At 43.4% G+C, this 25,627-nt stretch overlaps 2 protein-coding genes and 1 long non-coding RNA gene across 6 annotated transcripts in view; 1 reads left to right on the top strand and 2 right to left on the bottom strand.

Moving 5' to 3' along the window:
* Positions 1-10,476, bottom strand: part of ZNF143 (zinc finger protein 143) — a 35,944-nt gene extending 25,468 nt beyond the window's left edge. For 2 of the 4 annotated variants that reach the window (XM_084753862.1, XM_084753863.1), the window contains exons 1-4: positions 10,347-10,476; positions 1,528-1,646; positions 968-1,060; positions 91-174 (exon numbers count right to left, since the gene is read on the bottom strand). In XM_084753862.1, the coding sequence (XP_084609988.1) occupies positions 91-174; positions 968-1,060; positions 1,528-1,646; positions 10,347-10,438 (388 nt within the window). In that variant the 5' untranslated portion in view covers positions 10,439-10,476. Of the gene's footprint in view, positions 1-90; positions 175-967; positions 1,061-1,527; positions 1,647-6,305; positions 8,320-8,379; positions 8,471-10,346 lie in introns of those variants that run through there. The other 2 variants (XM_084753864.1, XM_084753865.1) reach the window with 2 other exon arrangements.
* A 245-nt stretch (positions 10,477-10,721) lies between these two features.
* LOC311592693 lies at positions 10,722-16,985 on the top strand. Its single transcript, XR_014777489.1, has 2 exons — positions 10,722-11,320; positions 11,826-16,985. It is a non-coding gene; the product is annotated as an uncharacterized lncRNA (long non-coding RNA).
* Positions 16,616-25,627, bottom strand: part of IPO7 (importin 7) — a 39,843-nt gene continuing 30,831 nt past the window's right edge. The window contains exons 16-25 of the mRNA XM_084773406.1: positions 25,369-25,497; positions 23,110-23,176; positions 22,907-23,032; positions 22,341-22,438; positions 21,392-21,487; positions 20,656-20,876; positions 20,357-20,562; positions 19,122-19,328; positions 18,129-18,245; positions 16,616-17,713 (exon numbers count right to left, since the gene is read on the bottom strand). Coding sequence (XP_084629532.1) covers positions 17,616-17,713; positions 18,129-18,245; positions 19,122-19,328; positions 20,357-20,562; positions 20,656-20,876; positions 21,392-21,487; positions 22,341-22,438; positions 22,907-23,032; positions 23,110-23,176; positions 25,369-25,497 — 1,365 coding nt within the window. The 3' untranslated portion in view covers positions 16,616-17,615. The remainder of the gene's footprint in view (positions 17,714-18,128; positions 18,246-19,121; positions 19,329-20,356; positions 20,563-20,655; positions 20,877-21,391; positions 21,488-22,340; positions 22,439-22,906; positions 23,033-23,109; positions 23,177-25,368; positions 25,498-25,627) is intronic.

Raw genomic sequence — 25,627 nt, 5'->3', positions numbered from 1 at the left:
ATGGCCTCAAAATCTGAGAGCTGCCTGCCCTAGGTGCTGGGATTAAAGGCACGGGCCACCATGCCTCACTGTTGTGTCTTAAATACTTACTACTTTTAGGTATGGGGACATGCTGAACATAGGCGGCGGAGCCGTCTTCCAACTGAATGACCTGGCCATCAATGAGTCTCCCATCTGGAACAGAAGATTCAAGCCAATAATTTAGCAGCAAATAAATAAATAAATAAATAAATAAAACCGTATACAATTTCAAAATGATATCAACTATAAAAACATACACTACTTAAGCCCATGTCCATCTTGGCTCTTCCCTCAGTGTTGTGAGCAATTCAATATCGCATCCAGTGGCCTACAGAAAGCAGAAAACCCTCCCTCAGCCATCCTTCCTCCCTCCAATTCCCCATCAGATAAATTCAAGAGGAAGATTGGCTCATCACAGTAGGCTACATGCACTCAACTGTGTACCTCTCAGAACCACTCAGGACCAATGACCCTGAGCATGGGAAAGCTCAACAGACACGCCAGTCAGGTGACGTGACTCCAGCTGACAGTCTCAGCCCTAGGAGCTATGGATACCTTTGTCTACATACATATGTACGTGGCAGTTGTCCATACAACGAAGGATTTTAGAACTCAACTATTTCCTGAAACAAACTAAACACCAATTCAGAGATGGTGTCATTTTAAGAAATCCAAATGTCTTCTTTACATGTTTTGTAAATACATTAAATCACAACCCAGAGTAAAAAAAGTAGCAAATGTCTTACTCCCCTCCCCTACTTCCCCCACAGTATCTTCTAGCTATTTCAAAAGGTAGCCCAAAATGACCAAAGCAAAACTTAAGCTAAACTGAAATAACTTCAAGACTCCAATGCAGTACAGCATCTTTAGGAGGCTGAACCAGAGGCCTGGCTGGCACGGGTTCTGAGTCACTGACATTAACCCCCTGGCCACACGATGCCCTTACCTTTAGAATTATGCTGTATGTAAGCAGTGGAGCCATCTGCAAGGGTTACAGCTTGTAAACTTACACCTTCCATATTTTCTAAGTTGTCACCATCTATAATAAAACAAAATTATTCTTCATATAGCTACATATGTGCATACTAATGATATTATTTTCTAGAAAATGAAAACTAGGCAAAAAGTAAGTTGCTTAACTTTTTTTAAGTTTTTTTTTTTTTTGGTTTTTCGAGACAGGGTTTCTCTGTGTGTATCTTGGCTGTCCTGGACTCACCAGGCTGGCCTCAAACTCACAGAGACCCATCTGCCTCTGTCTACCAACTGCTGGGATTAAAGGCGTGCACCACCACTGCCCAGCTGTTTAGATCTTAAAAGACTCAAATAGAATCTTTTTTTAGAACTTACAAAAAAAAAATTATCAAGCCAAGTTGAAAATATTAGAGAAAGGGAGGAGTCTGATATCATCAAGATACAGTGAATACATGTATGGGATTTTTTTAAAAAGTTAAAAAAAAAAGTTGCTTAGTTGAAACCTTCATTGATTCTTTCAAGCAAATCACTTACCTGCAACAGTTACTGCCTCTGTCAGGCATAGGGTAACATGCTGAGCCTCCATTCCTCCTCCTGGAAATTCTGCCATTCCCTGAGAATCCCGATTTATTTGCGCTAACAACATTTTGTACCTTGAAGAAGAAAAATACGAGCACACTTGAGTATAAGGAATGATGCACAAGAATTGAAGCAGAGATGGCTCAGCAGGTAAAGGCACTTACGGTCCAGTCTGACAGCCCGAGTTTCATCCCCAGAATGTCCTTAGTAGAAAAAACGAACTGGTCCCTACAAGTCACCACAGGTGCACACCAGTGAGCACATTAGATACACAAATGGCGGAATGGTGGCACACAACTTTAATCCCAGCACTCAGGAGGTAAAGGCAGGAGGGTCCCTGTGAGTTCGCTGCCAGCCTGCCTAGTTCACACAGTGAACTCTAGAACAGCCAGAACTATCTGGTGAGACCCTATCTTAAACAAAGCAAACAAACAAATCTTTTAATTTTTTTACAAAAAAATCTGCAAATAACACTTGTGAATCACACACACACATACAAAATTTGTTAAAGATGCAATTAGTGCTTGACAGAAGATGAAATTTCACTTAATATGCAGGGTACGGTTTTTAAACTAACAAGCAGCCTGTGTGGTAGTGGTGTACACCTTTAATTCCAGTGCTCAGGAGCAGAGGCAGGCTGATCTCTGTGAGTTAGAGAGCAGCCTGTTCCACAGAGTTCCGGGACAGCCAGGGCTACACAGAGAGACCCTATCTTGAAAAACAAAACAAAACAACCCCCAAAAGGATGAGCCTGGACCACACACTGAGTTTCTGCCCCTGCAGGTGGCTGCTATCCTAGCACCAGCAGACCAATAGGTCAAAATTAAGCGTAACTCTCAAAAAACCCAGAAAGGAGCATGTAATGAGGATTCCAGGCCTGGACCCTGATTGCCCAGCGCTGGCTATGGAGCTGTGAGCTCACATAGAGAATGCTATCCCAGCGCTGGCTATGGAGCTGTGAGCACACATAGAGAATGCTATCCCAGCGCTGGCTATGGAGCTGTGAGCACACATAGAGAATGCTATCCCAGCGCTGGCTATGGAGCTGTGAGCTCACATAGAGAATGCTATCCCAGCGCTGGCTATGGAGCTGTGAGCTCACATAGAGAATGCTATCCCAGCGCTGGCTATGGAGCTGTGAGCTCACATTGAGAATGCTATCCCAGCGCTGGCTATGGAGCTGTGAGCTCACATAGAGAATGCTATCCCAGCGCTGGCTATGGAGCTGTGAGCTCACATTGAGAATGCTATCCCAGCGCTGGCTATGGAGCTGTGAGCACACATAGAGAATGCTATCCCAGCGCTGGCTATGGAGCTGTGAGCACACATAGAGAATGCTATCCCAGCGCTGGCTATGGAGCTGTGAGCTCACATAGAGAATGCTATCCCAGCGCTGGCTATGGAGCTGTGAGCTCACATAGAGAATGCTATCCCAGCGCTGGCTATGGAGCTGTGAGCTCACATAGAGAATGCTATCCCAGCGCTGGCTATGGAGCTGTGAGCTCACATAGAGAATGCTATCCCAGCGCTGGCTATGGAGCTGTGAGCTCACATAGAGAATGCTATCCCAGCGCTGGCTATGGAGCTGTGAGCTCACACAGAGAATGCTATCCCAGCGCTGGCTATGGAGCTGTGAGCTCACACAGAGAATGCTATCCCAGCGCTGGCTATGGAGCTGTGAGCTCACACTGAGAATGCTATCCCAGCGCTGGCTATGGAGCTGTGAGCTCACACAGAGAATGCTATCCCAGCGCTGGCTATGGAGCTGTGAGCTCACACAGAGAATGCTATCCCAGCGCTGGCTATGGAGCTGTGAGCTCACACAGAGAATGCTATCCCAGCGCTGGCTATGGAGCTGTGAGCTCACACAGAGAATGCTATCCCAGCGCTGGCTATGGAGCTGTGAGCTCACATAGAGAATGCTATCCCAGCGCTGGCTATGGAGCTGTGAGCTCACACAGAGAATGCTATCCCAGTGCTGGCTATGGAGCTGTGAGCACACACAGAGAATGCTATCCCAGCGCTGGCTATGGAGCTGTGAGCACACACAGAGAATGCTATCCCAGCGCTGGCTATGGAGCTGTGAGCTCACATAGAGAATGCTATCCCAGCGCTGGCTATGGAGCTGTGAGCTCACATAGAGAATGCTATCCCAGCGCTGGCGATGGAGCTGTGAGCACACATAGAGAATGCTATCCCAGCGCTGGCTATGGAGCTGTGAGCTCACATAGAGAATGCTATCCCAGCGCTGGCTATGGAGCTGTGAGCTCACATAGAGAATGCTATCCCAGCGCTGGCTATGGAGCTGTGAGCTCACATAGAGAATGCTATCCCAGCGCTGGCGATGGAGCTGTGAGCTCACATAGAGAATGCTATCCCAGCGCTGGCTATGGAGCTGTGAGCTCACATAGAGAATGCTATCCCAGCGCTGGCTATGGAGCTGTGAGCTCACATAGAGAATGCTATCCCAGCGCTGGCTATGGAGCTGTGAGCACACATTGAGAATGCTATCCCAGCGCTGGCTATGGAGCTGTGAGCTCACATAGAGAATGCTATCCCAGCACTGGCTATGGAGCTGTGAGCTCACATAGAGAATGCTATCCCAGCGCTGGCGATGGAGCTGTGAGCTCACATAGAGAATGCTATCCCAGCACTGGCTATGGAGCTGTGAGCTCACATTGAGAATGCTATCCCAGGGGTTTCTGAAAGGAAATGAACTTCACTGTGCTGAAACTGGTTACAGTGTTTACCCCTCAGAGCCATCAGGAGAGTGGCCTGGCTGGCCATCAGGACAACCAGCAAACAGCACAGGAAATGAGTAGAAGGTTCACATACACATTTTCTTCATGCTTAAATAAAACTACATACATAGACACACAAACACAAAAGAAAGAAAAAAAGGAGGAGGAGGAAGAAGAAAAAGAAAGCAAAGAACAAACAAATTAGGGCTATCTCACATCTTTTCAATGCAGCTTTCTGTGGTGCTGGGGACAATCCAGGCAGGGCCTTATACAACATGCTGGGCAAGTGCTCTACCCGAGCCCTGTCCCTCAGTTTATAATTCAAGAAAACAAACCAACCAGGAATTGGTGGTACATGCCTTTAACCCCAGCACTAGGGAGGTGGATCACTGTGAGTAAAGGGCCAGTCTGGTCCACACAGTGAATTCTAGGAGAGACCCTGTCTTAAAACCAAAATAAAACAAAACCCAAAAGATTCCATAAAAAGTTCATCCAACAGCTGGACAGTCTCCTGGGTTTGATTACCTTGCATTCCTTTGATATCAAATATATTCTGCTTTTTTTTTTTCTGAATAAAGGCATCACATTACCCACACACCCCACTAGGGCTCCAGTTCACCTTTATGCTGATAGGGTTGTCACCTGGACTTGTCTATTTCCAACACATCAAGGTATTCAGAGCAGCCTGGCCAATAATCATTTAGTACATTAGATAGCTTCCTGCATGCCTGCCATAGTTTAACTCCTGGGACCCAAAGGGGAGAGAGAGGGCACAAGTGCTATGGCATCTCTCTCTCTCTCTCTCTCTCTCTCTCTCTCTCTCTCTCTCTCTCTCTCTCTCTCACACACACACACACACACACACACACACACACACACACACACACACACACACGGGAAGAGAGAAAGAGAGACAGACAGACAGACAGACAGACAGAGACCTGCCTGCCTCTGCCTCCCAACATATCAAGATACCCAGAGTAGCCTGATGAAGTGGCACACACCTTTAACCCCAGCTCTCAGGGAAGCAGAGGCAGGCATATCTCTGTGAGTTCCAGCCCAGGCTAGTCTACAAAGTCCAGGACAGACAGGACTACAAGAGAAACCCAGTCTCCAAAAACCAAAAAGAAAAAATAATTTACGGATTGGGAATTTAGCTCTGTGGTAGATTGCTTGCCTAGCAAGCCCAAGGCTCTGAGTTCAGGCCCTTAGCTCCTAAAGAAAACAAAACAACATTCTAGTTTAGGATCCTTTAAAGAAAAGGAAATTCCTTGCAATGAAATCTTAGAATTGCCAGGCGTGGTGACACTTGCCTTTAAGCCCTGTGAGTTCAAGGCTAGCCTGGTCTACAGAGTGAGTCCAGGACAGCCAAGGCAACACAGAGAAACCTTGTCTAGAAAAACCAAAAAACAAACAAACAAAAAATCTTAGAATAGAACCCTTCGCAGCAGGGTGTGGTGGCACAGGCTTTCACCCCAGCCCTGGGGAGGCAGCAGCTAGGGCTGCAAGACAGCACCGCCCTCCCTTGCCTAGTATCACACTGCTTACAGAAGCAGCTCAACGTGGCTCCTAAGTTCATTCTCTACCACTCTTCTGGAGATCTTTAGCACTGGGCAGCTACTCTAGAGTGTGTGCATACAATGCTGATGTATGTGAGCACACACCTCAGTGCCAGCTGCGTGCTGTCAGAAAGAGGGACGCAGCCTCCTTGTGTATTGTTACTACTGTGCTCAGGGCCCTTGGAGGTGCAGGGACAGAACCCAGGCCTCACACCTGCTACTTGAGGGCTTTACCATTAGCATCCTAACAACCTTCACTCCAGGGCCGGAGACTATAGTGTAGAGGTAAAAAAACCACGTCACACTGTAATTGGACAACTTGGTACTAATCATTAAAAAGACAAAGGAGGGAGCCCACTTCCACCACTGCCCACACCCACAACCCACACCGACGGCCCTGGAACCCTGGTGTCCTTACACTTCAGTGTCTCACCTCTGCAGCAGCAGTCCTGTAGATCAGGGGATGCTCTCGAGAAGCCACGGAAAGTATGCACTTGCATACTCTTGCAAAAGGACCCAAGTTCAATTGCCAGCACCCACACCAAGCACCTCACAGCTGCTTGTAATTATGGCCCCAGCGGATCTGATGCTGCAGCCTCCACAGGCACTCATGGACAATACTAATACTCAGACCCATCAGCATACACATAATTAAATTAATAAACATTTCCCCCGCTTTTTTTCAGACAGTCTCACTATGTAACCCTGGCTGGCCTGAACTCTCTTTCCAATGCTGGAAATTAAAGGTGTGAAGCATCATGCCCATCAATATAGTAAACACAAAGATGATCACCCACAGGAGTCTTAGTATTTATCAAAACGCTCCTGAGGGCCTGTGAGGGGGCTCAGCAGATGCCACAAATGACCTGATGACCTGACTCTGATCCTTAGGATACACAAAAGGGAGGGAAAGAGATTTCCTCAAGTTGTCCTCTGACCTCCACACAGGCACTGCAGCAAGTGTGTGCCCACCTTCAAATAAATTATGCATTTAATCCCAGCACTGGGAGGCCGAGAGAGGCAGATCTGAGTGAGTTCCAGGTCAACCAGGTATACAAAGGGAGTCCAGGACTGCCAAGGCTATAGAGAAACCCTGTCTCAAAAACCCAAAAACAAACAAAACCACAAATAAATTATAATGAAAATCTAAAAAAAAATAAAAAAGATTTATTTAGGCCAGGCATGGCGGCACACGCGTTTAATCCCAGCACTCAGAAGGTAGAGGCAGGTAATTGCTGTGAGTTCAAGGCCATCCTGGTCTATAGAGTGAGTTCCAGGATATCTAGAGCTACACAGAGAAACCCTGTCTCAAAAAGCAAAAACCAAAACAATAAAAAGATGTATCTGTGTTCTGCCTGTATGTGCGCCTGCATGAAAGGAGAGGGCACCAGATCTCATTACAGATGGTTGTGAGCCACCATGCTAATGCTAGGAATTGAACTCAGGGCCTCAGGAAGAGCAGACAGTACTTTTAACCTCTGAGCCATCTCTCCAGCTCCTATAATGAAAATCTTAAAAACACTGTTTTTAATGAAGGACTATATACAAGAGCAAAAAATGTTCAACAGTCTAAAAGTCCATCAAGAAGACATGTTACATATGCTACCCATAGATGAAGCATAGGGACAGTAAAGAGAAACCAACCACTGCTCGCTCTAGAGTTCCTGACCACCACCTGCAAGGCTATGTGTTTGATCTTCACCCAGCAGTAAAATGGTGAGATTATGTCCAAAATGCACAGTGAGGGGAAGATGCAAATGGCAGGAGAGTATGCCTGGTAATGCTGCCACCCAGGCTTTTGAACTGTATATAAGCCAGGCAGTGGTGGTGCACTTGATCTCAGTGAGTTCAAGGCCAGCCTGGGCTGTAAAGCAGGACTAAATAGAGGTACTCTGCCTCAAAACACAAAAACAACACAAAATAAAAATTATCAAGACGTGGAGAAATTGGAATCCCCAAACCTGTTAGCAGTGTAAATCTGTGCAATTTCATTCTTGTTCTGTCTGGCGCTTCTCTCCCCAGCCCCACCCGTTCCCAGGGCCTTTCTATGTAACCCTAACCTGGAATTCACTGACGAAACCCAGGCTCCGTAATCATCCTTCTGCTGTGCAGGTGCTGGGAATACAGACAGGCGCAGCCCAGCTGTGAATGTATTTCCATTACTAGGATATTACACCCGAGACATAAAGGCCCGGGAAGAGGCTCAGTGCTACGATTTAAGGGTAAAGGCACAACTCCTTGGACCTACATTGTGGAGGGAGAGCACAGACTCCATCAGCTGTCCCCGACTCCACATGTAAACTGTGGCACACACATACACAGAGAAGGTAAACAGACATGTAAACTGAGGAGCTGAAGAGATGGTTCCCAGCACCCACACGGAAGCTCACAATCACTCCAGCCCTAACTCCAGGGGACCTGACACCTTCCAGCCTCCTTGGAGACAAGGTGGAGTATTTATCTTTTTTTTTTTCTTTTTGAGACAGGGTTTCTCTGTGTAGCCCTACCGATTGTCCAGGAACTCCATCTGTAGACCAGGCTGACTTTGAACTCAGAAATCCACCTGCCTCCAGAGTGCTGGAATTAATGGTGTATTGAAGGCTTGCCCCAGGCTACTTTTTTTTTTTTTTTCCGTTCCCTTTCCTGAAACAAGCTCTTGTATGGCACGGCTGGCTGGTCCTGAACTCACTATGTAGCCAAAAATGACCTTGAAATCTTTTTTTTTTTTTTTTGGTTTTTCCAGACAGGGTTTCTCTGTGGAGCCTTGCCTGTCCTGGACTCACTTTGTTGACCAGGCTGGCCTTGAACTCAAGGCAATCCACCAGCCTCTGCCTCCCCAGTGCTAGGATTAAAGGCGTGCACTACCACACCCGGCGACCTTGACTTCTTGATCCTCCCATCTCTACTCCCAAGTGCTAGGATTATAGTTGTGCGTAAGCACCGTAATTTGCAGTTTTAGGGGTTATTTTAAGGCCTTGTACATGGTAAGCATTCTACCACTGTGCTACAATCCTAATGTGATTTAAACCTTTGAGATAGGACCTCACTCCTAGGTTACTTAGGCAGGCCTTAAACACAATCAGTAGTGGAGGCAAATCTTTGGGGTTTTTTCCCCCCAGACAGGGTCTCTCTGTGTAGCCTTGCCTGTCCTGGACTCACTTTGTAGACCAGGCTGGCCTTGAACTCACAGCAATCCACCTGCTTCTGCCTCCCAAGTGCTGGGATTAAAGGCGTGCACCACCACGCTCCAATCTTAGCCTTAGTAGCCACAATTAACCAAGTTGAACTTAGGTTTTGGAAGGTATGTGAATTCTACCAGAAAAGCTGTCACTCAGGCACTCATTTCGAGATTAGTACCTCACAGTGTGTAGCTAGCTGTAAATAATATAATCAAGGGTAGCTTTGCGATCTGGGCACCTCTCCAAACTACACTGTGAATGCTATGTTTATAGACAGAGCCACTGCGCAGATAAAACTTTTCAAAATAAACAACGGGGAAGCGGATATTTGTAGAGTCGATTGATTAAACCTCCAAGTAGTCAAAATTTGAGGATATAATGTATGCTTCTTATTGGTGTTATCTCTACACTTCACAATGAATTTAACATATACTTAGAATGAATTGTTAACATGTTAACAGGTTTTTGCCAACTACAACAGAACACATCTTCCCCAGTAAAATTAAGGAAGAAACTGAACACAATCTAAAACTTGGTTATTTCTCAAAATTCCAACGGATGATTTGGATATTTCAAAAGCGACGGCAGGGCTTGATTCTAAGCAGGTGGGCAGTGGTAGTCTCATCCACTTATTAAATCTTCGTGTAACGGAAGGGAGAAAGTTCAGAGTGAACAATAGTTCCATTTATAAAACATTCCAAGAGATTATTTTTGAATATTCGATGTTAGGAAAAAAAAAAAAAGATGTGAAAAAGAACAAATGTGCCTACTCCGACTAGACTAGGAAGAGACCCGGGTGCTGCGACGCGCAGGCGACGTGCCGAGCCGCGGGGCCCGCGCCCCTGCTGGGGCCTGCTGTGAACCGAAGCCCCGAGGCCCAGCCGGGCCAGCTCCGCCACGGTGCGCCTGGGGACTCGCTCCGCGCGGAGGTCAGGCCGGGCAAAGCGGGCCCGCTCCCCTGAGCTCCTCCCTCCCCGCTGGCTCTCTCCCTCCCGTCGGCTGCCCCCTAAGGGGAGCAGGCGGGGCGCGGCGTGGAGGGGGGAGGGCAGGGGGATGCTGCGGGCCTCAGCAGGGAGAGCTCCGCCGCCCCGGAGCGGCGGCCTCGGGTTATTAATAAACTCCGCTTCTGCCCGGGCTCCGCTCCGGACACGGCCGTGGGATCGGCCGGGCCGAGGGCCGGGCGTGAGCAGCTCAAACCTAGAGCCCGGGCCCGAGTGGGCCCGCGCCGCCGCGCTGAGGGCGGCGGCCGGGCGGAGAATAATGCACACTGGGTAAAAACACATTTATATACGAACCTCCGAGAAAATTTTCCAACAATTCCTTCGTCCGACCACCATGCACCAGGACAGGAAACAGCCGCCCGGCCCCCAGGCCCCGCAACAGGCATACCAAGTCTCAAGCCCGCCCCTAGCCTCCATTGGGCTGGCATTACGTCACTCACCGGAAGATCCTGGCTCGCCATTGGTCCATATTGAGCTGACCGGCAGGAACCGGCCGCCGACCACGCCCTCTTTTCGTACGTCATTGTAGCCCGGCCTTCCCACCCGCGCCTGAGTGGCTGGCGCCAAATCAGAACCAAAGCTTCTGTTTCTTACTGGTTGACAAAACCGCTCGTCCCGGGTGGCTCCACCCCCACGGCGAGTGGATCATGCCGATTCTGGGGCCCCAGCGGGAGGCGCCATTTTGTAGCAGGGGAGGGAGGTTGGTCCTTTTGATTGCCCGGGAGGGAAATGGGGTGATGGGCGCCATTTTCCCTACAGGACCGAAGTGGATGCTGCGGAGCTCCCGGTGGGCCTCCCGGAGCGCTCGGAGTGGGCCGAAAGGGCCTTGCCACGCTATTGCCAAGTGTAGTTCCATGGAGAGGGAAGATGGAGCGAGGGCGACACGGAGGGCCCGCGATCTCCCTGGGGGCTCCCGGAGCCGGCCGAGGCCTGCACTGGGGGCTCTGCTGTCCCCGCTGACGGCGGACGGGGTTCGCATCGTGCCCGCCCTTCCCGATGTCGGGGCATGGCCATGCGATGTGAAGTTGAGCTCATCGCCGCCGCCGCTGCTGCTGCAATTCCGGCGGAGTTAGCTTCCGCTGGGAGGCTGTGCGAGTGATCTAGTGTGTCGGTGAACTTGTGGCTCTTAAAAGCTTGAAGTCGGCCGACTCGGCGTCGCTGCGCTCCGTTGTATGTGCTTTCCCTGTTGTGTGGGACTGAAAGGTCGGAGGAAGCATCTGTCGGCCTCCTTAAGCCCAGGGAAACATGCATGAGTTGTGGCGTGTGTGGTGTGATTTCTTGGCGCTCTCGGCCCAACCCTTTTAAGAAACATTTCATTTCGGTCTGTACTCGGGAAGGAGCGTGTGTGTGGCATCCGGAGTCAATGGGAGTTGCCGGGTGTATATTCCAATAGGACAGGAAGACTAGCCGGCATTAGCAGATTTTACTCGGATTCTTGGATTTCAGGTGATGATGGAAGAGATAGAAGAATAAGTTGGAAAATACATTAGAGATAACCAGTAGAAATTATGAGTTTGTTGCCGATTATTGTAAGAACTTAAACAGTGTCCCTATCCTTGCCCTCACCCGGTTTCTTTTGGGACTGAGTTTTGCAGTGTAGTCCAGGAGGCTGTAAATAGTCTCTGTAGACTCGGCTACCACAGCAGGCCCAACGACATTCCAGTCCACTGTGTTTACTCTGACGCATACTTCCATAATTGTAACTCAAATGCCACTTAAAGGGGAACAGGACTTAGAACTCTTAAGCATTCTTTTTTATATTTTACTTTTCAGAGCATCTCACATGACTCTATCTGGCCTCAGATTTGCTATGTAGAGGTGATGACATGCTCTTTAACTAATGATCCCCCAGGCCTTCCAAACCCGGGCGAGACAGGTATGTTACCATTATTGGTTTTTGGATTTTTTTGTTCTTCGAGAACACCTCCATCCGGCCACTAATGGGATTGTAGGCATGTGCCACCATCTCAGGTCCTAAACAATATTAATGCTCTTCAGGACAGTGGTTCAACAGTTGGAATGCTTGTGAAAACACCTTCAACACCCTGTTGAATTTACTCCTTTTGTCTTTTTGTCAAGATATGGTTTCTCTGTAACCTTCATGCACCAGGCTGGCCTGGAAATTTTTGCTGAAATTAAAGGCCTGCCCCATCATGCCTGGATTTACTCCTTAGCCCTTGAGAAAAATGGGATGTGACATTGGATTAGGTTGCTTGCTACTGGCTGGCTTTGCTTATTTAAGTTTTCTACTTTAATTTCAGTACAGAACTGAACTAAAAACAAGAGACTTATACTTTATTTTCTGTATTCACAGATGATATAGTCAAAACATTTTAAACACCTTTTATGAAGTTCAGTAAATTCTAAACTCCAGGCTACTCATTGAACAAACTGTTAGGTGTGCTAATTCTATTGTAACCAACTTTTTTTTTGACACCCTCTCCCCTGTTGTAACCATTTTACTATCAGAAATGTGTAGGTTTATTCTTTGTGTGCTCCAGTGCATGCTGCTAGGGATCAAATCTGGGCACTATATACTTTAAAAAATTATCTTGTAAGGCTGGGCGTGGTGGCTCACGCCTTTAATCCCAGCACTCGGGAGGCAGAGGCAGGCAGATCGCTGTGAGTTTGAGGACAGCCTGGTCTACAAAGTGAGTCCAGGACAGTCAAGGCTACACAGAGAGACCCTGTCTCGAAAAACCAAAAAAAAAAAAAAAGTATTGGTAAGATTTGGGAAGTGCTAGGTTAAATCTAGAGCCTTCCACTTGAGTTTTTCTATTTTTGGTTATCAGGCCATCAGATTTCTGATATGCTAGTATTTTCTCGGTTGCTTTTTTTCAGTCTTTTGCAGGCCAGGCAGGCGCTCATGCCACAGGAGCTATTGTCTTTTTGATTTTAATATTTTATGTGCTCTGGTGTTTTGCCTGAATGTGAGCATATCATGTGTGGGAGCACACCTTGCTAAGAAGCTGAAGTTGCCCCAGATTTATAATCTTGTGCACATGTAAATCTGCAGTCTTAATTTTTGTGTTTCTGCCTAGTCTAATCTAAAATTATGTTGGTCTTTAGAGATCCTTTGATTCATTTCGGGATATGATACATGAGCTGAGTGAGCCGCCTTGGCGTGTAGGTACTTGCTCTTATAAGGGCCATCTATCAATTCTCTCCCTGTTAAATGGTCACAGGTATAGGGTTTCCTTCTCAGCTCTTTATTCTTTGTCCAGAAGCAATACACTAAATAAAAAATTTTTTCTTCTTCTGAGACAGGGTTTTTCTGTGTAACCTTTATAGGCTTGCCTCCAACTCAAGAGATCTGCCTGTCTCTGTCTCCTGGGAAGAAATGTGCCGCCTAAATCATGTCCTTTTTCAAGATTGTTTGGAACACTGTTGTATATTTAAACTGAATAAAATTGTTAATTTCTGATGGGGAGCAAAACAGTAGTCAAGATTCCATCTGGAAAACATTGGGGCATTACAAGGTCAAGAAAGTTCCTATTTTTTTCCTTGTTGGTTTGGTTTAAGATAACACACAAGTTGGGTATGGCAATGCATAATTTTAATCCAAGTGCTTGGGAGGTAAAGGCAGGTGGGTCTCTATGATACGAATCTGATCCAAAAAGTTCCAGTTCAGCCAGGTGTGGCTAGCTATCCACCTGACTACTCTTGACGGGCATGGTGACAGTAAGTTCTGGTTGTGTAGCTCCTTTTTAAAAAAACCTGAAATATACCTTTTCCTCACATAAGCAGCCTTGCCTACACATCATACTGTGCTCAAATATAAGGAGCCTATAGTGTCGCTAGTTTACAAAATTTGTAAGAATCTTGAGGCTCAAGAAATGGCTTGCATTGCACTCTGCGTTGTCTACACTGCTGCTTTGCAGCTCTTCTTTGAGTCCTTCTGGGCCCTTCTCTTATTCAGATCTGATGTTTAGTCCTTTTGATGCGGCCCCTAGTCTTTCGTCGCCTATGGAAATATGGGCAAAACCTCTTCCCCAAGGGAACGTGTTTCCTGAGTTCCATTCTGGTGTTAAAACATCTTTCAAGTGTACAGGTTGGCCAGGCGGTGGTGGTGCCCCTTTAATTCCAGCACACTTGGGAGGCAGAGGCAGGCGGATCGCTGTAATTTCGAGCCCAGCCTGTCTACAAAGAGTCCAAGACAGCGAACGGTAGCTACACAGAGAAACCCTGTCTCAAAAAGCCGTTAAAATAGAAAGAAAAAGGCAAGGTTCATTCACCATGTAACGGCCCCACGCCTTTAATTTCAGCACTCTGGGAGCCAGATCTGTTGTTTAAGCCTAGTCTACAAGTGAGTTCCAGGTCAGCCAAGACTATCCACATCTTTTTTTTTTTTTAAATAAAAAAAAGGAGGGGGAGTGGAGTGGGGTGGAGGCTTAGTGGTCAAGATCAAATTATTCTTCCCTAAGACTGGAATTTGATTCCCAGCACATAAGTAATAATAAATTAAAAGAGATCTTAACTGATCTTCCTGTTGTTTGGTGACAGATACAGTGTCTCAGAAAGTTCCAGCCGCCGAGGCTAGAGGGTTGAGTCAGCAGGTAAAGAATGCCTGCTCTTGCTGGCCTCGGTGGCACAGCTGTAATCTCAGGACTCAGTGTGAGGCCAGCCTGGTCTACAAAGCCAGTCAAGGATAGTCAAGGTTAAGGAGAGAGACCCTGTCTCAAAAACATAAAACAAGAAACCCAAGTCTGCTCTTGCAGAGGACTTGGGCTCAGCTCCTAGCACCCATGGAGTAGCTCACAACAATTCTTAATTCCAGTTCCAGAGTAGATCCAATACCGTGTTCTGGCCTGCACCTGCACTGCACTCTAGATCTCTTTCAGAGCTAAAAATAGGAGAATGAGGACGGTACAGATAGATCTCAGGGTCAAGTGCACTGGCTGCTTTTCCACAGGACCCAGGCACAGTTCTTAGCGCCTACATGGCACCTCACAAGAATCTCTAGTTCCAGGGGGTCTGACACACTCTTCTGGCAAAACTCAATAAAAATGAGTAAATAAAAAAAATACTACACAAGAACAATACCTTTGAAGGGCATGATAACACAACCTTTACTCCTATCAGGGAGGCATAGGGTTCAAAGTCAGCCTGGTCTACATGGTAAGTTCCAGGAAGCAAGGGCTACATAGAAAAATAATTGTTTGAAAGTCTACTGGCATCTTCTACAAACTTAAAATTTGAGATTAAGCTGAAGAAAAAGAAATGATAAGAAGGTGTGTTTAATGCATTGTAACTACCACTTGAACACTACCAATTCTGACATCAAGTTAAAGATATATAAATGGAGATTAGATGATATTATGTAAGAGACTACGGTTTTTTTGTTTTCCATTGTTGAGACAGGGTTTCTCCGGATAGTCATGGCTGTCCTAGAACAGGCTCTGGCTGGGTGGTGGGGGTGCACGCCCTTAATCCCAGCACTTAGGAGGCAGAGACAGGCGGTTCTCTGTAATTTCGTGCCCAGCATGGTCTACAAAGTGAATCCAGCACATCCAAAGGCTACCCAGAGAAACTGTGTCTCGAAAAACAAAAAAGAACGGGCTCTGTAGACCAGGCTTTAAAAAAATATATGCTGCTATAGTTTCTTGATTAAAAAAAAAACCCACAAATAAAATTTTCATTCTGTAGTTAGTGTATGGGACTAACTAAAACCTTTATTAGATATGGTTTTCCAGTAACAACATGAAAATCTGATCAATTCAAAGATTAGTGAAGTCTGAAAATTTATAAAGTAGATTAGGTACAAAAACCTAAAGGAAGACGATAATGTTAATAGTATTCTCCCCTCTGTACAAAAACTACTTCATTTTTATTTTATTTATTTTATAGAATAGTGACATTCTCTTAAGCAACCCAGGGTATACACGTTTAGTGTCCCAACTATGAGGACGGGGAGTAGAAGCACACTTGAACAACAGTTTGCATCCACACACGCAGACATCTTTTTCTTGGTTATATTCAGAGATACTTTGACTCCTTCAGAATTAAAGTAGAAAACCAAACAGTGCCAACACCAGTGGCCTTAAGTATTGGTATACAAGAAAAACACAACACCAAAAGGTTTTCTTAATTATGCATTTTAAATATCAATATGTGCATTTCATTTGTACAATTATAAACTTTGTTTTAGACAACAGTATGTAGTAGTTTTGAATCCACTGAGATGTTGCTTTCAATTTGAAATATTGTGTTTACATGTATATAAAAAATAATCCAATGTATGACTCATCTGACAGATGTTTAAGATCAATAAAGGTTTATCTTTGAACATGCATTTAGGAAGAGAGGGGAGAAGCCCACCTCGCTACCCTGTTGTTGCTGGCTTATTTCTGCAGTGGTATCAATAGTGGTTTCTAGAGGGAACCATGTGCCTTCAGTCTACAGAGTTAGGGTAAGATACCATAATCAAGACGGGATAGAAGAGATGAGGAATAGGAACTGGGCAGATATTAAGTATATTTGCACTCTTTCTGGTACAAGATTAAAACAGGGCAATGGGGGATAGGGATTAGTTAGGAATAAACTGCAATCAAATGAAGACATAATTGCCGAATTAAGTTCTTTTAATAGATTGCATATATAGATGTTTAGCCATACTCTAGATCAACTCTTTAAGAGTAGAATTTTATATCCAATTTACATGCTTCAGATATCACCTTTGTTACATGAGGTCTGGTATCCAAATGTCCACTTGTACACTGAGAGCTTTAAGGAACAAAAAAGGACATAGAGGGAGTTGCCATTTTTAGCAGCAATAAAACATCACTAACCCCTTTTTACATACCGAATTCAAGTCACTACCAGAGGTGAGTGCACCACAAAGTCACCAGATACAAAATTGCTAGTTCATTTTTAAATTAATAATTAACCTGAAATTACCCCAGCCCCCCACCCTATTACATCCCTTTTTATAAACAGCAAACAGTTTTGCTTTTATACATAGGCTAGCAGGCTTGTTTCAATATGAAAGTGCTAATTCATTTACAGATTTTAAAATCAGTTATGTAGTGCTACAATAAATGTCCAATCTACATAGGAACAATCTGATGAATGAAAATGGTAAAGACGGAATAAGGCTATGTGATTACCTTATCTTATTTACATATAAAGGATACCCAATGGTAAGGAAGAGACAAAAATCGGACAAATACTTAGAGGTGTAAAAATTACATCTAGCTTTGAACTTTATACTGTAAATGAGACATTTTAAATAGTCCTGTAGCCCATGCCTATTTTTTTCCTCAGAAAAAGAAAAGCTGCCTTCATGACATCCCCTCGCTTCGTATTTCCACAGTGTCTCTTGAAGCTTCAGAGTCAGGATCTTACTTTCTTCAAAAAATAAAGAAAATAACCCCCCAAGTTAACCCCTCCCCAAATCCCTCTAGTTTCTCGTCCAGTGCCAGGTCACATGATCAGCTCCCACCTCCTGGGGTCTCTGTCCATCTATTGATCAGTTAGTAGATAACATGAACCGGTTCTGGAACCACTATGAGGAGGAACACAAGCTCTTCACCACACTCACACAGCAGGAAAGAAAACGGAAACTCAATTCATCCCTGGTGCCGGGCCTCCAAAATTGAAAGAACTTGGCACAACTGGAGCGCTGAATTTGTATCCTCCATGTTTCTCAATCATTTTGGATTCTAGAAAACAAGGAAGTGAACCATTAATGGTCAATCTGATTGTCTTCTGGCTTTGGGGGAAACTGGTAATACATTTATAAGGAGAGCTTAACCCAATAACTGACACATGGACTACAGATCTATGGAGTTCTTAGCGAATTTTGACTTAATGATTTAAAAAAGGAGGCTTTATTTTTCATTATGCAATAATCTTTAAGAAAGATCCTGTTTCAAAAAATAACATATATCTAATGGGTAAAATGGAAGTACATCTCCTATACACTGGGTACAATGTAAAGTTATCCTTAAGACAACTTAGTGTGTACATCTCCAGCCCACATACCTTTACATAATGTTATGTCCATTCACATAACATTAAAGGTGTATGCAGTCAGTAATTGCATCAGATATCAGAAATTATGATTCACTAACATACCATGAGCTGCTCTTCTTTGATCAGCCAAAGTTGCTATGTCCTGTAACTGTTTTCTTTGTTCTTCATTAAGACCATGAGTCAAAGCTTGATACCATACAGGATTGCGATTCTGGATTGCTATATAGAGGCAGAGGAAGAACATCAGATATAATAATAAAAACAGAATTTCCTTTTCTATCTCAAAAGGATTAAGTCTAAGCTGGGCGTGGTGGTGTAGACCTTTAATCCCAGCACTTGGGAGGCAGAGGCAAGTGGATCTCTGAGTTTAAGGCCAGCCTGGTCTACAGAGTGAATCCAGGACAGCCAAGGTTACACAGAGAAACCCTGTCTAGAAAACAAAAAGCAAAAACCAAAAAATCAGTTATCATTTGGCTAATAGAAGCTGTAATTCCGAGTTCCAAGTGATCTGATCCCTCTGGTTTCCATAAGCACTCATATTAATTTGTACACACCCCATTACAGAGACATCTATAAATAATTCAAAACAAAACAAAAGAGTTCGAGGCCAGCCTGGTCTACAGAGTGAGCTCCAGGACAGCCAAGACTACACAGAGAACCCTGTCTCAAAAAACAAACAATAAGGGGGCCCAGAGTTTAAGGGCACCGACTACTCCTCCAGATGTCCTGAATTCAATTACCAGCAAGCACATTGTGGCTCAAAACGTTCTATATAATGTGATCTGATGCCCTCTTCTGGCCTGCAGGTGTACATGCAGGCAGAGCACTGTATACATGATTATTTTATGTATATAAGTGCTCTCTTTTCCTGTAAATCAGAAGAAGGAATCAGATTCCATTACAGATGGTTATGAGCCACCATGTATTTGCTGGTTAATTGAACTCAAAGTTTCCATTTCTAAAAAATTGGTGAAACAAATATCCTAAATCTCAAATGGAGCAATACTTTTGATTGCTTTGCCTCACCCATTATCTAAGGAACAGACAGAACAGATTTGTCCAGTTAATGATTTTACATATAATAAATTGGCTTACTTTGAAATATAGCTTTAAAGATCTGATACTCATCAACAGGGTTGTCTTCATCATCGATGATTGTGGAATAGCCTTCAAGAGCAGTCTCCTCAGCATCATCTTCTTCCCAGTCTTCATCATCAGCATCTTCACCAGCTTGCTTAGCCAGAATCTCCAAATATTCCTGCCCATCTTCATCAATATCATCTTCATCACTGCCCAGTTCCTCTGCCAAGTCAGTTGTTTATGACAATGAAATGTTCTGTTACTCAGCTAAGTGACATTTACTTCAATACTCTAGTAAATTATTAGTCATGAAAATTTTCAAAGAACAGTTGCAAGAATGTGTTTAAATTACACGCCAAGCAATAAAAGAAATAAAGTTGGTATGGGGGGGAGACTTTCTTTGGTGAGAAAACAATTATTACTACTATCCTAGATACTTCCTGCTAACAGCCACCGTTTGTGGTCAGTTGAGGTTATGAGATTGCAAGTTTCAGTCAATTTACATTGGTAGTCTGTAGTCTTACCAGCTAAGTATTCCATCCAATATCTAATTACGTTAATGTTCATTTTTTATATAGTGTTTTGATTTCACATATAAGTAAGTGCACCACTTGCCGACTCCACAACACAGCACTAAATTTGACCTTCCTATGTGCTTGGTTATAATCCAGGCTTTGTGAATTGCTAGGCAAGCAGTCTAGCAACTGAGATACATTTCCAGTTCACCTTGCTTAACTTTCTTATTTTGTTTAAAGACAAGGTTTCTCTGTGTAGTCCTGGAACTTCAGATTTAGTACTCTGCCTCCTATGTGCTGGGATTAAAGGCTTGCCACCAGCCTTTCTGGAACACTTATATAAACTCAACTTAGTACATAAACACGCCATTTTATGTGCGTGCCATTCTATGACAAAGACAAAAACTTTCAAGTTTAACTTTAAAACAAAAACAAAAAAAGCCTCATGCTTAGGCTGAGATTTAAAAGTTTTAGTCTATCATCAGGCATTGGAATAGGGGGTATTGTCCATCACATGGCTTCATATGAATGAATCAAAAAGCATTTGGCTTATGATACTATGATAAAGAATTCTTTTGATAGCTGGGCGTGGTGGCATGCACCTTTAATCCCATTATTCAGGAGGTAGAGGCTGGCAGATCTCTGTGAGTTCCAGGACTGCCAGGGCTGTGCTCAAAAGAAAACAAACAGTTCTATGGTGCTTCTGTTTTTTTCTGTATACCACAAATCCCTTACCGGTTTCATCATCATCTTCAGCCTCATCATCATCATCGCTGTCATTCTCATGTTCTGCATGGCAGGCATATGCTCTTTTTAATCCATTAAATAAAAGGATAAAAGCTGGCAAAATCTGTCCTGAAACCTGATTTAAAACCTGTGGTATTTGTTCCATATCAATAAGAGCACAGAGGCCCAGAACACACATCTTCCTGTCATGAAGCCTAAAACAGTAAATAAAAATGGAAATTACATTTTTAGTCTCTTGTATGACATAAGCAGAGTCCCTCATAAAGTCACACTGTATTGTTACTTACCCTAGGAAACAGTCAACGTCATTAAGCCATTGTGTGATAAAATGATTTGTAACAGGTTCAACATTATTAGGGAAGCGAAGATTTTCTAACGTATTAAGTAGTAGGTGTGGATTATAATACAACGCTGCAATTGCAACTTGCAGGCACATTGTTCGGAGTTCACTTGTCTTAACTTCTCTTGTCAGTCTCTCTAGAGCCGCTTCCACGAATAATGGAATACACTGTAAACAGAGAGTACATTATCTTCTGAAATTGTAATGGCATCCTACCTAGTTTACTATATTAACTTACTCATTTCTTCAACTGAATCTTCTGTAGCTTTAAGTTGACTAGTATTAATCTAGTCATAAATCTAATATATCTATCTATCTAGTATCTAATATCTTTTATCTCATATATATTCTATATAAACATATATATATATATATATATATATATATCTAGTATAGATCTAATCTTAGAGGAAATCAAGTCTTTACTGTCCTGTTAAAAGCCCCACCTATTATCAATCCTGAACTCAGAGTCTATTTACATAAAGTGCTTGGTAATGCAGTTAATTACTGAAGCAACCTATCAAAACTAACCAAGGCAAGAAAATGACATGACATGAAAATAATATATGATAATTATATGTACATAAACCAAAACTTTAAAATGCTGGCCATTTAGGTTGTAATGATGCACAGAAGACAGAACACATTCTGAAGCCTCAAACAGAAAACTGAGCCTTCCTGACCTGGTCGATGCCACGCCCTTTGCACTGCAGAATGATGACCTCTAACAATTTTGCTGCGTGACATTCTGCATCTTCTCCGGCTACTCCAGTAAGAACCTGATCAACAAAGAATACAAATTGCAAGAAGGCACTGTGAGATCAGAGAAATAATTACCCTCTGTGTATAACTGTGTATTTACAGTTGGAATTTACATGAATATGTAGACTTTGTTCATTGTAAAGAGAACAGATGCCACAGCCTATTTTTCTGGTACCCTAGTTTGTAAGATAAAAGCATATATTCTGAATTCTTTTCTGGACTCTATCATACATAAACATCATGTTCTCTCACAGAGGTATAAACTAAACATCAAACCTTTCTTTTACATGAACTACAGCCAGGTGTGGTTGCACACGCCTTTAATCCCAGCACTTGGGAGGCAGAGGCAGGAAGATTGCTGTGAGTTTGAGGCCAGCCTGGTCTACAAAGTGAGTCCAGGACAGCCAAGTCTACACAGAGAGACCCTGTCTCAAAAAACCAAAATAAAAGTAAATAGAACAAAATAAAACCCTGAAGCACAAGTGCCCGCCCAGGCCTATAATCAAAATCTTAGAGAGGCTGATAGCTCTTAGACTGGTCTAACACCAACACATTGAAGATAGGTCGTTACTATGTAAGTCTATGCAAGTGTTCTATCAAAGAATTACTATTTCCCCAAATTCAAAGACTTTGTTTGTTCTGTCAATCTCAAACTTGCGATGTACCGCACAATAACCTTGAACTCCCAATTCTCCTGCTTCAAAAGAATTTCTGCTTATAACTTTTAAAGCCTTGAATTGCTTGACCACGTGTACTATGTTCAGCATAATCCAGGAGTGTGTATATCTTTAGCACTTTTTAAATCTTTTTTTATCTTTAGCATTTTATAGCAACAACCTTCTGAGATCCAGTATTATAAAAAGGACCTACCTTTTTACACATACTATATATCATCTCAAGATACTTGGTATCAGATAGAAGGGTGTCTGTATCAACTGTTACATAGTTATGCAGAAGAGGCATCATGTCTACAGTTTAAAAATGAAAAAAAAAGTGAAAAATCAATTGCATATCACGTTAGTTACCTTTGGCTTTCCCTCTTTACCCCCAAGGTAGAGTCTCAGATACCTAGGCTACCCTCTAACTAGCTATGTAGCCAAGGATGACTGAATTCCTGGTCCACTTGCTTCTGTATATTGAAGATAGGTACCACAACACCAGGCTCCTGCATCTTGGTAGTAAAAATACATCATTTTTTTTTGTCTCTATTATTCACTTTAAAGAGAATTATGCCATATCTATGTGTGTCTATGTTTTAAACACAGTAAAAAAAAAAAAAAAAGACACAATAGCAATCAATACCATGTCATCCTTGAACATTAACTGTTGCTGATGCAGCAATTGAAGAAAAATGTACACAATATACAAATTATAAGCCATGTGGTAATGACAATAGGGGTAAAGGAAAAGTAAATATTTTCATGTATTAACTTTACCTGTAAAGTAATCAAAGCCATCTTGCTGAAATACCTCAAATACAAGGGGCAATAACTGCCACATCTGTGGAGACACTTGTTGACATGTCAGACTATGTGCCAAAGAAAAGATCTCCTCATAGAATTCTAGAAGAGAATATCAATTTGTCATAAAATGCTCATTCATCCCAAATAATAAGACAATAAAACCAAAGGTGTAATACCTAAGACATGCTGTTGTAAAACAGTCCCAATGACTTGTAAGCAGATTCCCTCCAGCTGCTGGGTTATCTAAAAGAAGACAAACTGGTAAGGAATGCTACCTAATACAACACATTTCTGTTAAGAAAGCACTTTGATTCTATTTTGAAACAACACACATAAAAGTCTGAACAAATGTAACTTTGACATTTAATGGTAACAAAACCCCAAGTAACTACTTGTTTATTTGCAAAAATATCATAGGAAAAACATATGACCAATATTCTAAGGACGGTATATTATGTGTTTTGAGCATATATAACAGACACATAAGCTTAGTCTAGACAAAACTAGAACATCACTGTGCTTGATCTATAATGAAACAGTGTGGCCAGGAGTGGTGGCAGCCTGATCCCCTTGGCTGGCCTGGAACTCCCTATGTACATCAAAGTAACCTCAAAGTCAGAGATACCTATTTCTTCTCTTTTTCTTTTTTTTTTCTTCCCCCCTAGACAGGGTTTCTCTGTGTAGCCTTGGCCATCCTGGACTCACTTTGTAGACTAGGCTGGGCTCGAACTCACAGCGATCCGCCTGCCTCTGCCTCCGGAGTGCTGGGATTAAAGGCATGCGCCACCAAGCCCGGCTTCCTATTTCTATGATAATTAAATGCACCTGGTGTTGTGACACACGCCTTTAATCCCAGCACTTGGGAGGCAGAGGCAGGTAGATCGCTGTGCGTTGAAGGCCAGCCTGGTCTACAAAGCAAGTCTAGGACAGACAGACAAGGTTACACAGAGGAAACCCTGGCTCAAAAAACCAAAAAACAAGCCAGCAAACAAAAACATGTCCTGCTCCATTTTTCATATCAAATAGTGACCCATAAAATATAAGTTTAAGGGCCAACTCCATCAATAGTAGGAAATGCTAAATCCTTGGGGCCCTAGTTAATCTGAAGATCATTCAAATATTAAACGCAGAAGGTAAAATTTATCTATAAATTAACATTAATATTAAGATATAGCCGAGCTTGGTGGTGCACGCCAGTAATCCCAGCACTCAGGAAGCAAGTGGATAACTGTGAGTTCCAGGCCAGCCTAGTCTACCAAATGAGTCCAGGACAGCCAGGGCTACACAGAAAAACCCTGTCTCGAGGGGAAACAAAAGTAAGATATTAACATGTTAATTTCAACATAGGGCATGTTAATACATAATTATTCAACTTCAAAATAAATAAATAAGTAAAAGGACATAGATTCTGCTTATCTCTAATACATATATGCAAAAATGGCTTGTAGCTACCCAGAACATATCCACAGTGCAAGTATGGATATCTAATTCATGACAGTGGTCATAAGGAAAGAAACAGAGTTGAAATTATCTCTACTTAAGCATGGTGGTAGACATGAGACTAAGTTATGAAGACAAAGGGATACATAAAACCAGCACAGAGCCATGCAGTTGTGGCGCATGCTTTAATCCCAGCACTCAGGAAGCTGAGGCAGGTGGATCTTTTTGAGTTCCAGGCCAGAATGGTCTACAAAGTGAGTGCAGGACAGTCTAGGCTACACAGAGAAACCCTGTCTCTAAAAAAGAAAACAAAACAAAAAACAACAAGAACAACAACAACAAAACCCCAAAAAACCAGCACAGTAGCTGTCCTGGACTAGCTTTGTGGGCAAAGCTTGCCTGAAACTCACAGTGATCCACCTGCCTCTGCCTCTCCAAGTACTGGGATTTTGGGGGTCCTAAGGGGACAAATGCACAAGCCACGACCAAACATGAACAAATATCTTAAATACACTAAGCAAAAGCATCAAGAATCAAGATTATTTTTATTACTTCCAACTGGCCAAAATCTATTTTAGAAATGAAAACAGGAGCCGAATAGATGGCTCAGTACTTGATAGCACCTGTTCTATCATGACAGGTGAAATTCAAATCTAAGCAAACAAGTCAGCCAATTTATAGAGAACTTTAGCTGTAAAACTCAAACTCCCTCTTCTGGCCTCCAATGGCCATCGATGCACACTAGTGACACGATCATCGAGACTGAAGAAATTCCAGGCTTGGAGGCACATGCCTTTATTCCCAGCACTCCTGGGGCAGAGGCAGGTAGATGTCTGTTTAAGGCAGCCCTGGTCTACAAGCAAAACCATGTCGGCGTGGAAGGGAGATTTACAAGAATGACAGAGAACTAGGCAGAAAAAGTAAATAAACTCCCATTATAATAACATACTGACTGATTCAGCTATAACCTGAATTGTTACTTGTTTCTATTTTACCTCTTTGTGATCTTCAACCACACTCAGAAGTGTGTCAATTGTATTTAGAATTCCCATAGCAGTAACTGCTTTGTCATCACTTCCTTCCTCATCTGGCCCAGTCTGGATTACTTGGTTAAACGTCATTGCCTAGAATCAGGAGAATGAAATGTATCGAATGTTTTGGTTTTAAGACTTGAAAGAGAGAGAAAACACCCCTAACCACCCCCACCCAAAAGCATAGGTTAGGCTGTGTATCCCAGGCTGGCCTCAAACTTCC

Source organism: Acomys minous (genome assembly GCF_964271855.1).
Source record: "Acomys minous genome assembly, chromosome: 2".
Lineage (NCBI taxonomy): Eukaryota > Metazoa > Chordata > Mammalia > Rodentia > Muridae > Acomys > Acomys minous.
This window is presented reverse-complemented; position numbering and strand designations above follow the sequence as displayed.